The sequence below is a fragment of the Pieris brassicae genome, chromosome Z (genome assembly GCF_905147105.1).
Source record: "Pieris brassicae chromosome Z, ilPieBrab1.1, whole genome shotgun sequence".
Lineage (NCBI taxonomy): Eukaryota > Metazoa > Arthropoda > Insecta > Lepidoptera > Pieridae > Pieris > Pieris brassicae.
Window position 1 is genome coordinate 174,938 of NC_059680.1, and position 18,144 is coordinate 193,081.

An 18,144-nucleotide genomic window follows, 5' to 3' on the forward strand; every position below is an offset into this window, starting at 1 on the left:
GGGGATGGGCTCCGGGAATCTTTCTCACCGCACGAAACGCGAGTACAAGAAGTCAAACCTTTTGCATCACTTTACGCCGGTTTTCTGAAAGACAGTGGTACTGCCCCGGTCGTGCCTGCCCGTTTGGCTGAAGCCAGCAGGCAACAGCATGGCACTCCCACTTCCCTAGTGGCCTACAAGCCTATTTAACTGCCGCTTAAATGAACCCATATTAAACTGTCTATGGAAGATGGTAGGGGGCAAGGGGGACCCGTAGGGTGTCAACAACAAAGGGGTGAAACTCTCATGTCCAGATGAGCGTTGTTTCTACGCTTTGTTATGCTTAGAAATGAAAACAATCGTTAATTACTTTCTATTAATAATGCAAATATTTTATTATGTGCACACCTTTCCTTATCTAGGATACTTTACTAAACTTTGGTTATAAAAATTATAAGTGTCAATGTCATTCATTGTCTTAGCTACTAATAGTGGCAACTATTGTGATAAAATTGTGATGTTGCTTTGTGATTTGTCTACACTCTAAGTTGACATAGGCTTGACGTGACATATTAGGTTGTAAGTTGTAAGCCCATGTCCAGCGCTCCGCGTTTAAAATGATTTCTTTCCGTATAAATTTGTTAGTGTGTTCAATTTTGTGCATCTTAGTGAATACAAGTACACAGCAAACAGTACACAGACGTTTCGAATACAAATATTCTTTCAAACCACCGTACTTAGCACAAAAAGACGGATCGGTGCCGTTTTGGGAGTATGGCGGAAGTAAGTATTGTTTTCTCCATATTTTGGCCATTGGCCTTCTCATTTTACATGAAATTGGATAATATATAAATAAATTTACATTGAATAATTCGTTATTTAAAGTAGTTATTTCAATATTCGGGTAATTAACGCCGTGTTGTTACACGTCAGTGATATGTGTCAAACGAGAAAGTGATAGCACAATTTGATTTTGCTTAAGTGCGAGAGAGAGGTGGCTTGTCAAATCTTGTTTTACGTTCCACGACAGCAAAAATAAGTTTTGTTTCAAGTTTTTTGTAAAGGTTTTTATGAATTAAAATGTTATTACCCCTTATTTAAAATGCCATTGAACGGATGCTCATTTTTGAGTTCATATCTGCATACTTAAAACATTTTTTTGCAACAACACTCGACGATATGATGTATAATTGACCGAATCGAAATTACTGGCATGTTGATTTAAGGATTATTAAAACATTTAATTTTTATGTCAAACTAGTTTTAATATAGTTAATCGATTTTAAATAAGCCATGAAAAATAACAGAACCGCCACGTACCGTACCGTATGGAATTATACCAGATGTCGAAATTTTTTTATTAAATGACTAGTGTTCGAGAATCTTCCGATTTTTAATTTATTTATTCCACATAATTATTCTACCTTAACAGTTACAACTAATTCGAAAGAACGACAAACTAATGCCCACACTGATTATCCTACATAAAAAGCATTAAAAAAAATATATTTATATCTATATTTATAGCCTAAATCTTATAACTAACAATATAGCAAGCAACTCTCATAAACTCAGCCAGTGTATAAACAAATAGGTCTCCCTCAATAGAAATTTTGTGAATTACTTGTATTGCTCGCGTGAGTGACACTTTGCTAACCAAGTTGGAATGTGCATGTGGTACATCCAACATTTTTGATGGAAGCCTCAGGTTTCTACTTGGTACCAGTAGGCCTAGTCTCTCTATTATATCCAGATTATAAAACTGACCCTTAAATATCTTAAATAAATACAATGACACAACTAACTCTCTTCATATACATAGCTGGTCTTAACCCACCATACCCAGAAAAAATTGGGTCAGGTACATAAGCGGATACACTCCATACAGTCTATTGTAAAGGCAACAAGTGAATTTATTTTGTACTCGCTCTAACATTAGACTATCATTGTGTTCTACTCTGAGTGACTTCTCTCTAGCGCATTGTATAAAATTTTAATTGCACATTTCTGTAAGCCTTTTTGCATGTCTTATCTACATGGTGTGCAGAACCAAATTGTGCAAAATTTGCATTGAAATATACTCCCAGATCTTTGACATCTGAGACTCTAGCCAACCTTAGACCACTAATGGTATAATTGTATCAAGTGAGCAATCATGACCTCGAGAAAGATATGACTTTGCATTTCGCCAAATTAAACTCTAATCTATTTCTCCTGCTCGCCTATTAACCACTAGATAAATGTCATCCTGCAGCCGTGTACAATTATATATACTCTCTATGGGCATGTACAGTTTGAGATCATCAGCGAAGAGCAAGTACTTTACATTCTTGACAACTTTCGGTAGGTTTTCAGCATTATCAGAAATTTCAACAGTCGCAAATGACTAACTTGTGTCACGCCTGATCTCGTAAACTAAGCATCTGACCTACACCCAGCGTATTCCACGTATTGCTGTCGATCATCCATAAAACTTAAATTTTAAAACAAAGTTTCTTGTTGCATTAATAAATGTTTAAATAACAGAATCTATATAAAAACAATAGAAAGGTGAATCTAAAAGGTTTTATACAAATCACAGATATTTATTTATGATTTCTAAAACCATATTCATGCATAACAAATACAAGAAAATATCATGTTACAAATTATACACACAGAGACAAATTATATTAGGACATGGATTACATCAATAAAAAATTATATAGTAAAGGAAAACTTAAAAGCAATGGACATAAATATGGTCAAAACCATTTAGAACAACATACTGGTTATATTGAACAAAATCAAAGGTTCTATTATATTAAGTACTTAATATCAACATCATTGACTGTTATGACTATCAGTTTTTATGACCAAATATTAGTAGACCCCCCCTAGAATGTTATAATAGATTTTGACTATACAGGCAAATTCCAGCTAAGCTGTATTATTTTGTTGCTTAGACTTTTGATGTATACAACCTAACAACTTATAAGAAAATATGAGGGTAGATGAAAAAAAAATTGTGTTGTGTTAGGTATAAAGAACAACTTTCAGCTGCGCTTATGTCATAAGGAAAGTGCTTATGAGTTAGAATTATTTTATATGTTTTAGGTTCCCTACACATAGTATATGTTTTAGGTTCCCTACACAATTGTATTATCTTCATGTTTTAACAGTTCATATTAATTCTGGTTATTTCTTGTAAAATTTTATTATATTATTAATTAATCTGTAAAATGATTGGGATAATGTCCTGGAAGATTAAAATAAACTTTCAATCACTGTAAAATTTATTCCATTATTTGTAGTAAAATAATAATACCCTTTAGCCGAAACTCTGTCATCTGTGATCTTTAATATATCTTCACTACAGTATGTCTCGGAGTTCAGGGTGCCTCTTGGCAAATTCCTCCTCGAACCCTTTCCACTGTTCTCTTTATGCTGTAGCTTACTGTTACGCATGGTTTGTGGACTCAATTTCCGCATTAAGATTCCCACTAGATCTGTTGTGCATTAAAACTTACTGACCACTATTACAGAAGAACATTCTTTCATTTGTGTGTTAATAGACTTTTATTTAAACATTAACATAATAGGAATATAATAAGGAATTTAATAAAAATGTAATATGTAAGCGTTTATAACAGGTAAAGGATTATATAAATTGCAATCCATCATAAATAAAGGCAATGTGTGCTTCATAATTCACTTGTGATTAAAATAAGAATGGAGTCTAATAACTTTACCATTTTCATCCTACACATGATTAGTGTTAATTTTTGTTTAACTAATAATGTGATGTGATGCATCTTAACATTCACAGTTAAATTAATTCAAATTGATTAGGTTCCAATTCCAGTTGCAATTGTTTAAACCATTACAATTCTCTGTATTCAATAAATGTGGTGTGAGGAAAAACTCACCAAGCAGACACTTGTCATGAATGACCTTATTGGGAGCTGCTTAAAATAAATTGATTATCTTAATACCTTGTAAAACAAGAAATACTGTGTTCAATGGCTACTTGGCGATATCAAATTATTATCAAATTTTAAATTATCTATGCTTTAACTACTGTGGCATATCTTTAGATTATACTTGTATTATGCGAATGTTACTTATATATTATTAAAATGTATTTCATCACGTTCAAATTTAAGGAGATCTGAATAATTTCTAATTTAATCAGAATACATAATTACCAACCAAATTAATAAAATACTGTTTGCCTTTGGTATAGACAACAGAGCAATGCTGACCGGGGCATTAGTGGCCTGACTTGGATAAGAAGATTCATTGTCCAATTTTTTCTTTCTTTAATAGTCAATTAAAATTTCTGACCATAATATGTATTCGTACTTGTATATCTTTGTGCATATAATATCGCATGTCGTCAGCATAAAATACATTTAAATGCTATTTACATTTTATAGGTGTAATTTATGTTAATGTGTAAAAAGCACATTAAAGCGTTCGCTATCTTAATTAAGCCAATCTCGAAATTCATGTTTTACTTTGTCCATGACCTCTGTGATATCCGACTGATTCAACCTACTGATGCAACCTAGCGTGAATTGTCACTGATCTTGACTCTAGTCTAGTCCAATGAAGTAGTTTTTAAGTATCAGATTACGCGAATTCCTCCAGATTATCGTCAGATTATGAAACATCACGTCTGGGACATAAAGACGAGCCATATATATATCTTAAGCTGACGCGCTTGAGTATTTCAAAATGCCGATTTTTTGCACATTCTTTCATTGACGCGAGATTGCGTCACATCCAAATCCGATTATAAGATGAGAGCTTTTTTAGGTTCACTTATCCCCTTAGAAACTCCCACGCGCTCTCTTTTCTAATTTTCAACCCTTACGTACAACATGGGGCGACCACCCCCATCATGCAAATAATCAGATTAACATACGTACATGATTAAAAATACGTAGGACGTAGTGCTATCAATATCTGCCGCGCTCCAGTATGTCCATGTTTTTTTTTCATTTCTGAAAATCTATAGCCGCTCAACCACCGATAAAAACTTATTATTATCTAAGCTTCGCAACCCAATCGGTCTCTATGACGCTCGAGTAAATCCCCATAACTCCCGAAGAAAAAAAATACATTTTAATGCAGCACATGGCTGAAAAATGTATATCTCGGCAATATTTCTACAACAGTAATTGGCAATGGCTTATTATTTTGTCTTTACGCGGTCTACATACATGTAAATGTGGATTCGACCTTATTTCACTAGGAGTGATACATCAGAAGTCTAAAGCGAAACTGCTATAACATGGCTGAGAAATATTGCAGTATTTTCGATTGCAAAGCGATCGTTCCGGCCATACGACTGGGTTCAGTATCCCATTATTTAATCTTCTATCTACAACGTTCCATCGATCTGTACGACACACCTGTAGCTTTGTATGTTCTTTAGTGAGATCTTGACATTATCAAACTTAATTCCGTTCGTGGATGGCGTACTGCAGTCATCTTTAGGCCGGTGCTGCCAAATGTCATTGGGCACCTAGGATGCTTTTAACGATTCGCTCGGTGACTCTCAACTATTAACTTCTGACCATCACCGGTCAGTTCCAGTCATCTATAGAGCTTACAATGCTCCATGGAGCTACACAACCTGATTCCGTCATACTCTTTCAAACAACGCTCATCTAGAACCACGCTGGAGTTCCACTCTTTCGTTGTTGACATCCCCAGGTGCAAAGGAGTGGAACTCCTTGACGCCTTCCATCCCTAAACAGTATAAATATGGTTTCATTTAACCTAACCTAACCTAACATCAGTTGGGATACAACCAACCAATAGAATTGTAATTATTTCTTGATTAATAAGCGTTGTCTTCACAATGTTAGTGATAACCTAATGAACTTGTCAGGTGCGTCGGTATTATCAAAGAAATAATTTTCCTTAAGTTTGCTTTTAGATAAGTGCAGTTAGTGCATTTGTGAAAAACATGTTTGTTTAATCAAATTCGTTTATAAAATGTACTTAAAAAGTTGTTGCCTTGGCCTAGTGGCTTCAGCGTGCGTCTCTCATCCCTGAGGTCGTAGAACGCCGGCTGTGCACCGATGGATTTTCTTTTTATTTGCGCATTTAACATTAGCTCGAACGGTGAAGGAAAACATCGCAAGGAAACCGGCTTGCCTTAGACTCAAGATGGCATGTATCAGGTACAGGAGGCTGATCACCTACTTGCCTATTAGATCGATGAATGTTCGATGATGATTGATTGACGATGATTAGTTATTAGATATTTCGACTACGTATTTGCGTGTTGTTCCCACGAGAATGTAAGTGCGTGCTCCTATTTCACCATGCCTCTTGCTGATAGAGGATAAATCTTTGTTTTTAATTTACTTTATTATTATTATTAATTACTTAATATGTCACGTGAAACATGGTGTAATGGTTGCAGCTCCTTACAAACGTTGTGTAAAACAAAAACTTGGCGATTAAAAAGAGTAGCGGAGAGTTTATTGCCAGTTCTTCTCTTCCGTTCTACGCCCTTGATTTGAGAACTGGCAATTAATGTAAAATTAGAACCATTTGTATATCTGTTTTTGACGTTCATAAGTGTACATTGTGTTACCTATATGAATAAATTATTTTGAATATTGAATGAATCAGATACAGAAATCTTTTAGGTCTTTGAAAAGGCTGTAGTGCCACAGGCTTTATGCAAGGCAGAGGTCATAACGTATTTTGTCTTTCAGATGCAATAGCGTCGGGTGAGAGCGTCCGTCTAGCCCCATCACTGCGAAGTCAAAAAGGAGCGATATGGACCAAACAACCCATCAACTTTGATTGGTGGGAGGTGGATGTTATGTTCAAGATCACTGGTCGAGGACGTATTGGGGCTGATGGATTGGTAAGAAGCTGCATTTTGACATACGTAACTCCATGTCTACAGATTAGTGCAAGAATTAAAAAAAAATAACTTATGGAGTAAGGCCTCTCGTAAATAAAAAATAAAATTATAAAAAAAATCCGAAATAACAACTAAATCAACAAATAATGATCACGACCTATGTTCCGTGCTACGGATATTGACAAGATTTTAAAAGCCAGAGGGGACTAGAAACTACATAATAATTTCCAGAACCTGCCAAAACGCTTCTGTTGACAAGATGAAGTTTGTCTATGTGTCAAAGAGTGCGACGCCGTTTTGCCTTTTGGCACATTGGCAGGTGCTAGAATTAATATTAACAATTGGTCTGTTACATACCTGTAGAATTATATGATATTATATTATTTTTGATGTGGTGTTACCGTCGCATACTTCGCATCAGCTGGATCCAGATAATGACGAATGTATGAGTCCTTGGGACGATACGAAAGTTTATGCAGTGTTGAAATACGTAAATTGTCGCATATCATCGATACGACTTGTCGCAGCTCATAATGATGGGCAAAATTCAAGACAAGAGACGGGCTGGTAGAAGGAAGAAGCCGTAGTTGCGGAACGTACGGGAGTGTATGGGCATCACATCTGCGGAGGAGCTTTTTTTAGACTCGGGCAAGATACACGGCAATTCAAGTTATTTATAGCCAAACATTAAGAGGCACCAGAATAAGATCATATAGAATATTCATTCGTTCATTGATGTTGAAAATGGCTTTTCAGGCATTCTGGTACACGACCCAACGCGGCGATTACACGGGTGACGTTTTTGGATCATCTGACCGGTGGAACGGTTTAGCTGTCATTTTCGACTCGTTTGACAATGACAATAAACACAATAACCCCTATATAATGGCGGTTTTGAATGATGGGACGAAAAACTTCGATCATAAGAGGTGAGTCAAAATATTTAGCGTTTTTTACTTTGGAAGAAAGTATTTTGCAGACCATGCATCTCCACTTGCTACGGCCTTGACCCTGCCTCATTCATCATTAAATTCACCATGCTCAGCGGTTATGGTTACTTTTAAGATGTAAGGGACAGGTTCTCTAAGACTTCCTGGTTTTGGTCCAAGGTCTCACAATCCATGGTTGTACGTCCTGTACATACGATGCTCATTTTTCCAGTGATGGCTCAACCCAGCTGCTCTCGGGATGTCTGCGCGACTTCAGAAATAAACCGTTCCCCACCAGAGCGAGAATTGAGTTCTATATGAACACATTAACTGTCTACTTCCATAATGGTGAGTGGTTAGAATTATTAAGTGTGAGGTTGTAGAGGGTAAACTGGTATTTGTGTGCCTGAACACACACAACCTGAACGCTGCCTTAACCATGGATAATGCCTGCAGAAGGCAAAAGGCACCAATGTCTGAATGAATGGTTCATGAGGACGAAGGTTTAGGGGTCAAGGTTTACGGATCAAAAGTAGTCGCTAGTAGTTAATATCATAGTTTTTGTAATATATAGAATGAACTGAAAAGTCACTTTATACAGATAAGTTTTGTTTATTACATTTTGTAATGCATTTAAAAGAATTTTATTATCTTTAGACATATTACGATTACGTATAAATGTGTTGGGTAGGCCTCGAAATTGAATATATTTTTATATTTTTAGCAAAATCCCGAGATGGTGGGCGTTTTTTATACATACGTATTTTATTCTTTATAATAACCAATTGGTATAATTGGCGATAGATTATTGGACTAACCATGTTTTTATTTTACCTTAGAATTAATATAGTTATATCTTTTTGTAAACGTTTCAAACAAACCAACAGTTGACATTTCCTGCCACTTGGTAGTTTTCAAATTGTGTCATTTTAATTAGGCCTTACAAACAACGAGGAGGACTACGAGCTCTGTTTCCGAGCAGAAAATGTTCAGTTACCACGCGGCGGTTTCTTCGGTTTGTCAGCGGCCACCGGTGGATTGGCGGATGACCACGATGTGATACACCTGCTGACCAGCTCGCTTCACAGTGCGCAGCAAGGTAAGCTTAATAGTTTGAGACAATGTGTGTGATTAATACGCGCACTTGTTTTGATTTTATTTATAAAATATTAGCACGTGTTATTTGTAACATCATAATTTCAGGCGGTCAACAGATAAGCAACGATGAGCAGCAGAAACTCTCTCAAGAATATCAGGAATATCAGAAGAAGTTGGAACAGCAGAAAGAAGACTATAGGAAAGAGCATCCCGATGAAGTAAGAATACATAAGAACTTATGTTCAATAATTGAAATATAAATAGAATGTTCTATAAAATATTCCAAAAAATACTTTTCAATTCAGTTTAATGAGCAGCAAAACTCTTACAGATGCGAGACAAAGACGAGATGGAGGATTGGTTTGAATCGGACGGTCAGAGGGAGTTGAGGCAGATCTTCCAGTCCCTGTCTCATATACAGGATGTCACGAGGGAGTTGCATAAGAAAGTTGATGAGGTAAGTTGGGAACTTAGGAAGTACGTGGGTACTTAACCAAAGTTAAGAGTTATCACCATAATTGTATAATCTATAGTCTATGGCGAATTTGAATTTTGCCTAATCTATTGTATACACCGAACATTTTATTTTCTATAATAAGTATTTAGTTACAATTAAGTTATTCAAATTTCATAATTTCTTGTCAATACATTTTCAGGTGATCGGCAAGCAAATGAACTCGCTCTCTATGTTGTCGTCTGTCTACACTCAGTCTCAGGGACAGCCCGCGCAGGCGCAACCCGGCCAGGCCGTGCAGGTAACATTTAATGATACGGAACTATTTTAGTGTAGTTAGTATAACTGAGGGTGGACTGTTTGGCGGCCCATATATCTCTTATATTTTTGGGACCTTAAATAGAACACTAAAAAAACTGATGGGCTTTTTAACATCCCACATACAGAAAACTTACATTATCAAAATATGTCAATTATAATATTTTTATTTTACAGATGCCCCAATTCCCAATAACGCGCCACGACTGGGAGGTCTTCACGTCCAACAACCAATTGATGATTCAAACGGTGTCGGAGCTTAAGTAAGTATGATTTGTGTGTCTGTGTGATGATTATCCGAAAAACGATAGTTAAATTGATCGGTACTTTGAATATTATATTTTTGGAAGTTCGGAATGAGGAGGACAAATCGAGAATTTAAGATCTTTGAAAAAAAAACAATGAAGTATTTGAATTATTCAAGAAAAAAATCGAAAATTCAGAAATGTTGATCTCGTAATTAGTAAGAAATCTGAATTTTTTTTTTCGATTCATAATCCACATTTCCAAAAACTCGACAAAGATCACGAAATTGGTAAGAAATCGATCAATACCATTCGTGCTGTAACCAATAAAAATCGGTAAAAACCGATTTTGGTATTCGGTGCATAATACAGCACTTGTACAAATTGAGATTATTGGTTAAAACATTTACTTTAATGTTCTAGGTCATTCGTAGTAGAAGTGAACCGCAAAACCGACACCTTGCTGACGACTGGGGGCGGCGGTGGGGGCAATGGGGTTAACCCCCAATTCCTCAACGAACTCCGGGACAACGTCCATCAAGTCAAGAATAGTCTGGCGGGAGTCGCACAAAGGTTCGTTTTTTTAACAACTGGACACATTTCCATACATATATTTATAAATCATTATTATTCAGAGTTACTTGATTACTTTGTGATTTTTGTTAAAACAAAGTCTATATAAAAGCTTATTTACAAACTTTTTACTATTGCTTTTTTACTACCAGCCAGTGACAGATGCATGCCATTTTTTTTCTTTTGGACAAAACAGCAATATCTACATTCCAAATTCAAATCACTTATAATGGAGTTTGATGGTAAATAATAGGTTTCCCGCCTTTTTATGCTTTCATATTTATTGTCAGCCAGTGATATTGGTGTTTAAATCATTATAGATCTATAATTTAGGAATCCATATTTTAAATTCAAGTCTTATTACGTACATAGAAATTGTTATTTGGATAATATAATTTATTATAATAATTATACTATAAATAATATAATAGGACAGAATCATTCTAAATTCAACGTTTACAGACAGATGGAAACATTTCATACAATCTGTTTTCTTTGGTGATTAAAAGATCAATTAATCCCAGTACAAATTGCTTTTAATAAGAACTTATTTTTCTTTTGTATAATTAGTATAATGGCAAATATATTAAAATAAAATTATTTTGTGTTTTTAATTTTTTTCTTTAATTATAGAATGTCATCTCCAATGCAATCCCAAAACTGTCCATCGGTCACATGTGTCTCAACAGCAATGCTGCTTTTGGTCATAAGTGGACAACTTTTGGTCTTGTTCCTATATCAGTGGTACAAGTGAGTTGATTTTTATACTAGAAACTTGTAACCGATGTAAACTTCATATTTGTATAGATATTGAGAGAAAGAGATTAGATGAGACAGAGAGAGAGAGATGAGAGATTATGAATGTTTATCAACAAAGGCTGTTTGATTAATTAATTTAAATACATATACGTAGGGGAGTTCAAAATACATCGAAATTGGTTTAGCATTTGTTTTAATTTTGATTTTTGCATTATTTACTGTAATTTTTTACAATAATAGCAGTGATATATCAACTTTTAGTTTGTCTTAAAAAACTGTCAAGTGTCATCTGTCTAATGTAAAATTTTGAGATGAAGGCCAGTAGTGCCTGATTTTGAATGTACAGCGCTGGGTAGCTCCGTGTTCGATGTCCGGCACATAAGGAAAAAAAATATTTTTTTAGTATTTGGTTTTTAATATTTTGACAGCCAACATTCATGTGAATTTGGCATCTTTGGTTTATAGTAATTTTAGACAGTTGACATTTAATTTTCTTTGGTTTATTGGATATCGTACATTGTCAACTATATGCGAGTTGAATGCAAAAAGTGAAACTGGTTTTTATTTTTCAGGGAAAGGAAAGAAGCTCAAGCAAAGAAGTTCTTTTGAGATTTGGTTGTAAAAGTTTTGTTAAACATTTTCAAATTCAGAGTGAGTTGAGATGTAAGATAATGTATGGTTTTATATTTGTTAGATGTAAATGTATAAATAAAATTAATATTTTTACTCACTGTTTTATTTTTAAATATACAGAGAATTCCGAACTCAAATGGATTCTCCCAAGGATCCTACCCAGTCAGATTGTTCAGTTGCCGAGGAATAGGTAGTAGTGTCGGGGGCAATGGACAGTAGAAAGTACAAAGTAACTGAGCAGTGTGGTTTGGACTACAATATATTGAACAAATTATTATTTGAAAAGGTTTTTTAGCTTCTCTTGGGGCGACTTCCTCCCTTGCTATGCAAATTATTTGCCACATATGTTACAACAGCAATACTCCATTTATGAAATTGTCTTAAGGGTATTTAAATTTAAGTGTCAGGAGAGCAGGAAATGTGTGTGCAAGCTGCAATAGGCTGCACTCAGGACTTTCTCTCTATTGTAATGTCTTCATATCATTTGTGTATTATTTAACTCTCCCTTAGGGATGTTTTGCTGTATAAAAAATAAAAAAATAAAGATATAAGGTAGTCAGAACTAAGAACCTGCAGCCATACAGTGACACAAGTAATGAATATTTAAATAAGTACGGGATGTCAGCTCCAAGAGACTGAAGGTAAGCAGCCCCCACGGGTTTGACACGAGATTTGATGTCAAAGTTTATCAACGTGACCGAATCCAATTTTTTCAACTGATTTCCAAGATATATATCGTTATATAAGGGAATCGAAATAATAATAGTTAATTTTTGAATTCATTTTTATTTGAGTAAAAAATGAACTTTCATGAAGGTTTAGTTAGAAATGAATTTTCATACAACAAAGAAATATTTTCCGAGTGTGGTATATGAATGAATGTGTTGTTATTATTCGGTATGTGTCCTCTCGAAGGGATAAAATGGATGGTCCCGCCATTTATATTGAGGTATTGTTCTGTAGTTTTTGTCATAGCTTTTAAGTAATTGTTTATCCTCTTCGGAGAGTGAAAAATCAAATATGTCAATGTTCTGTTCGATGCGAGACTTTGTGAGGGATTTCGGGAGCGGGACAACGCCCAACTCCACCTGCAAAAAAAGCCTTGTAAATCTTAACCCATCCACATTCCAGCCACGCGACTGTCCCTTAACTAATCGTATTTACCAAATATCTCAACACAACTTGCGGCACAGTCTTGTTATATCTCGTCGCCATGGCAATCATCGCGGGATCATCTACTCGTGGTGGAGGAGAGGTTTCTTTCGCCTTCCAGGGAAATATGGAGCCGAAGGGAGTATAGGCCATAACTGTTATGTTCTTTTCCTTGCAATAACTTAGAAGAGCTGGTTGTTGGAGGTTGAGATTCAACTAAAAATATATGTAATAAAACCAATTACAGCTCAATTCTAGAAAAAAATCCCCTTTCTAGTTTACCAGACTCGTACGACATCCTTGGCTTTATCTGCAGTTATTGTTACATATAATTTATGTTGGCTGTAGGATTTAAATTAATACCATCACGCCATATTACCAGTGATGGTATTACTATTAAATTTTTTTTCGTGGGAGTGTTTTGTAATAAAAAGCGCAAACTTAATTAACTAAACAATAACATCTTTCGAATAGAACAGTTACGCGTTTTGGCGCCATTTTTACAGGCTGTCAAGTCAACAAATTATTTGAATATGTAAAGATTGTAAATCTTTATTCTGATGTTTTAAATACGCCTTCTACGGGTAAAACCAAATTTCATAATTTTTGCAAAACTTTTCTTAAAAATAATACATTTTTTAAAAGGTTGTATTTGTGGAACGACACTTCACACTATATGGGGCAAACACACTTTCCGATAGTTATGACCTACTAACGCAAAATGAATTTGTATGGATATCATTGCCATACAACATCATTATTGAAAATATTGTCTCAATAGCTAAATTCAATTCTTATTTATAAGATTAGATGTGTGGAACTTTATAATTAGAAGTTAAAATGAAGAATGAAGTCAATAAGAAGGACATATAAATCCATTGGTTCAAAGCTGAGACACCGCACGATTTAATGACCTGATGTAACTCAATACCTCAACTTGTAAAGCTACTGGCTTCTCGAGTCCATTCTCTAGGATCCTATCAATCATCTGCTGGTTGAAGTTGGAAACACCGATAGATCTCGTGAGACCTGCGTTCTTGGCATCTATGAGACCACGCCATGTTTCCAAATAATCAGTCGAGTCATAGGATCCGTTTTGCTGAAAATAAATTGTTTTACATCAACAAAAATAAAAGTAAAGAAAATTGAATCTCGTTAAACAAAAGATAAATGTTTTATTAATGAGTTTGTGGGGAAGGATGGTGAATATGATATTATATATTTTTAATAATTGTTAATGGTCAATTTTCAACTCGCCTACTGTATGAGTACACGGTACTGTCATAGGTACTCTAAAACGCGCTGTCGAAGTATTATTAACTAAGCATGCATACAACTTCTTAACTTTTGCCACTGGGAGCCTTGACCCTGTTAGCGATCAGTCTAGTCGAGCATCCTCTCTCAAATCTGGAGGATCTGTTCAGCATCCTTCTTCCATATTATTTGATTGATCACCGAATCGTCTATGTATAGATATACCAGCATTAGACCCATGTTTGCTGAGCCAGCTGTTCACCTACCTTTAATGCTTCTTCTAACAAAAACAACACATCTTTCATATCCTACTCGTTGCCTGATGATACTTACGAATTGTCCCACGGGCCAATGTATTAAATATAGATCCACGTAAGTAGTTTGTAGGTTATCCAATGATTGTCTTAACGCTGGTATAACTGATGACCGGGCGTGCTTGTCGTTCCATAACTGAAATATACATATTTCTAAGCCTTAAATATAATAATCTAAACACCTTGCACGCAAGCAAGAGACTGAGAAAGACTGACGTCAAAAACTGAATGACAAGACATTTTTATATGTTTTTATATATCGCGAACTGTGAGTCCCTTTGTGTGACGAAGACACCGAGCATCATATCAGAGTATTGAGGCCACGGTTCCTTTTGTCATGTTGTTTGTGTTCTCTCTGTCTAGTGTTATTATAAAAACTCTTGGTAGCAGCGAGGCATGGGAATGGTTTCTAGAAGAGAATGAGCAAGAAGGTTTTTTGAGAGGTGGAAGAGAAGGGAGAGAAGGTTCGCCCATCTATATAGTCCATACTTCGAAGACGTATGGCTTTGAGGTCCCGGAAGAATGCAGTCGCGCGACGGCCTCTTCTCAGGTAGTAACCCGAGGTGGTTTGCATAGTATAGTGATTAGCCTTCCACCTTCGTATAAAAATCCCTGTGACCATGGGCGAAAATGGCGGAGGAACTTTAGATAGCTTTTATAATATCTCTAGGAATAGAACCGTCTCTATAGTTGTTAGATTTTAATGTACATACATAATGTATAACGGACACAGTTTCAAAGATTTCAATAATGAAAAACAAGGTACAATATGTTTCATCTATGTTAATAAAATATGAATTTCTGTTCTATGCAATTAGATTCAAGATCAAGGAAACCCTAATGAAAGAAGCGTATTACAAAGTTTAGGAATTTATAGATGATAAGAATGTGTGGGCACTAATGTCGCTATAAGATAGGGAGATACTAATATTGTGTATCACTAATTTTATTTTTATTGTAGTGTATTTATATACTATCAATTATGCTAATAATACATTCAGAAGTTTAAATAGGTAACCTACCTTCGTTGTAATAAAAACATCTTCCCGTTTAAATTTCTTCAGGGCTCGCCCAACTTGCTGTTCTACATTGTATATCCAGGCCGTGTCTACATGTGTGTAGCCCGACTCTATCGCCCAAGTCACTGCCTGCTCCACATCGTCGGCAGAGGGCTCCACGTGTGAAACATACAAACTATAGTATTTGCAATATTATTAACCTACACAGTAATAAACATATTTAAAAATGTATAAATTAAAAGAAATTTAAAAAGTTTGGTTCCTGTTTGAGTCTCCATAGCAGAGCGCACGAGGTTGGTGGCAGTGGGATCTAGGAAAGCGAGAAAGTGCCAAAATTAGTCTGCCACAACGGTAAACGAAGCAAATAGCTAAGGTTTGGTCGAACAGCGACGGAGCGGGACGGCGACGTGACGCTGGCGGGACAGAGACGCGGCGTGGATGTCACACTGCGAACATGATACGGCCCGTCGACCCACTACACTCGGCGTGATTTCTCGAGAACTTTGAAACAAGCTCCCTTGGCCCATATTATACTAAAAAAGTGTGGCCTCGATTTTCTATTAGTTTTTCAACTCTCTCCATGTCTAATTTTGTCGTCGGTGACAAGGCTCTCGTCCGCTGTTTCACCAAACCATTAGACCTCCACAAAGCGCAGTAATAATAAAGCAAGAATAACGTGCAAATTCTACACAAACCTGTGCTTGGCTTAGGCTCTTGTGCGACACTGTAACAGGATCACGAATAGTTCCTGAGTAAACATTTACCAAAAATAATAATGGCAGGGAATGAATAATAGAATAACTAAGGTAGCAGATGTTACAATAAAAATAAATAAACTTAAGTGGAAATGGGCGGGGCACAACTTCAGACCAGTGGAGCAAGTATTTAGTAAGAAATAGAGAGAAACTTATGGCAGAAAGTGGTAATGTCGCGAGACCAATAGAGAGTACCAATATTAATGTGTTTAAATGTAAAAACACCTGAATTAAAAGACTATTAATATTATTAATAGTACCTTGGTATTATTTCCGAGCCATGTACCCAGGGCTATAGCTGGTATACTAAAACCATCATTAATTTTATATTTCGGTATCACTGCCCCATGCTGAAACAATATTTAAAACTAAATTAAACAATTTTCTCAGTGAAGTGTTTTCGAACCACCTTTGAGAGCGAACCAATTTTTTTTTATTGAGCAGGGGGCAAACGGGCAGGAAGCTCATCTGATGTTAAGTGATACCGCCGCCCATAGACACCTAGAAGGCTCGTAAGTTGCCGGCCTTTTAAGAATTGGTACGCTATTTTCTTCAAGAACCCTAAGTCGAATTGGTCCGGTAATACTTCAGTGGGAAGCTGGTTCCACATAGCGGTGGTGCGGCCTTCTGGTGGTATTTAACAACAGAGAGCCCGTCCGTTAGTTGTTTTTTGGAATTGTTACGCCATGGCTATCCAACTATTGAATCACCTTCCAGAAGTTAGTTAGTTACTGCCGTAAACCTTGAACCTCTGATCCTAGCTGGACTCTGTCTATTACCTTAGGATACTTGGTGGAAATATCCCGTATTTTATATTCACTATTTATGTGTAAGGGTGCAGTTTGCGTAACATACACTACATATAAGTTATACAGATAATCTTAATATTTATTTCATATAAATTTAAACACACAGTCCGCTAGCTGGCGAGCTGTGAAGACGTTATTGTCCAATTGTATAAAAAAAAGAATTTTTAAGAAAAGCTTACCGCATACAAAATAAAACACAAAATAAGCAACATCTTGCTTTGAATTCAGCTTGCGTCTGACCTGTTGATAAACTCGTTTTAGTAACTTGATTATTTACAAACATGCCTTTGTTATAACTCGATTGAGTGGTGTAAATATTTCGTTTATTAAATCCTAAATATAACTATGAAATATACAGTATTAATATATAGTAATAATTGGTAAATTTTTAACTTTTCTTTAGTAATGTATCGCTATTTGTTATTCATGAATTTGTAAGATTAGCTTTTTAGTTTGTTATTCATATTTTTTTGTATTACTTTAGTTTAAGGATTTAGTAAGATTTTAAATAACATTTGGTTCTGCACTTCTTGCATTCATCATTTTTATTTTTTTAGTTTTTCTTTTACAAGGGTTGCCTGGAAGAGATCGCTTATTAGCGGTGAGGCCGCCCGTTGCATCCCTTGTAATATTTATGTATTGTGTTTCTTTTATTTGTATTGCAACGAAGTATGAATAAATAAAATGAACAAAAATAAATACGAAATTAAAACAGATATAAAAATGGTTTAATTCGGGCGTCAACTTAAATCTTTAATTCGCACTTGAACCCCATGGCCCATGGTCTATTAGGTTAGGTTTTATCTAAGAAATTGGAGATTTTGGTATTTTTAAAATTTTAGCCTATCAAAGTACGGCCCCTTTAACGAGAAATTTAATAAATAACATTAACAATAACTAAAGGGCTCATTTTGGCTTCAAGTGTGCGATGATTGCTAACATTTGGTTTCTAATAATTAAACTAATATATAGATAATAT

The 18,144-nt window shown here is 35.5% G+C and overlaps 2 protein-coding genes across 2 annotated transcripts; one reads left to right on the forward strand and one right to left on the reverse strand.

Moving 5' to 3' along the window:
- The first annotated feature begins 508 nt into the window (after window positions 1-508).
- On the forward strand, window positions 509-11,955 carry LOC123718830 (protein ERGIC-53). The gene is made up of 12 exons (XM_045675742.1): window positions 509-762; window positions 6,699-6,853; window positions 7,610-7,782; window positions 8,015-8,130; window positions 8,720-8,881; window positions 8,986-9,098; window positions 9,212-9,337; window positions 9,537-9,635; window positions 9,830-9,915; window positions 10,321-10,470; window positions 11,104-11,220; window positions 11,802-11,955. The coding sequence occupies exons 1-12, from the start codon at window positions 597-599 to the stop codon at window positions 11,836-11,838; spliced, it is 1,500 nt and encodes a 499-aa protein (XP_045531698.1). The 5' UTR covers window positions 509-596; the 3' UTR covers window positions 11,839-11,955.
- Window positions 11,956-12,638: 683 nt separating this feature from the next.
- Window positions 12,639-17,473, reverse strand: LOC123718953 (aldo-keto reductase AKR2E4-like). The gene is made up of 7 exons (XM_045675967.1): window positions 17,345-17,473; window positions 16,617-16,706; window positions 15,605-15,754; window positions 14,602-14,718; window positions 13,946-14,113; window positions 13,027-13,230; window positions 12,639-12,950 (listed from the first exon to the last, which is right to left on the reverse strand). Exons 1-7 carry the CDS (start codon window positions 17,375-17,377, stop codon window positions 12,753-12,755), a joined length of 960 nt encoding a protein of 319 aa, XP_045531923.1. The 5' UTR covers window positions 17,378-17,473; the 3' UTR covers window positions 12,639-12,752.
- Window positions 17,474-18,144: the final 671 nt, after the last annotated feature.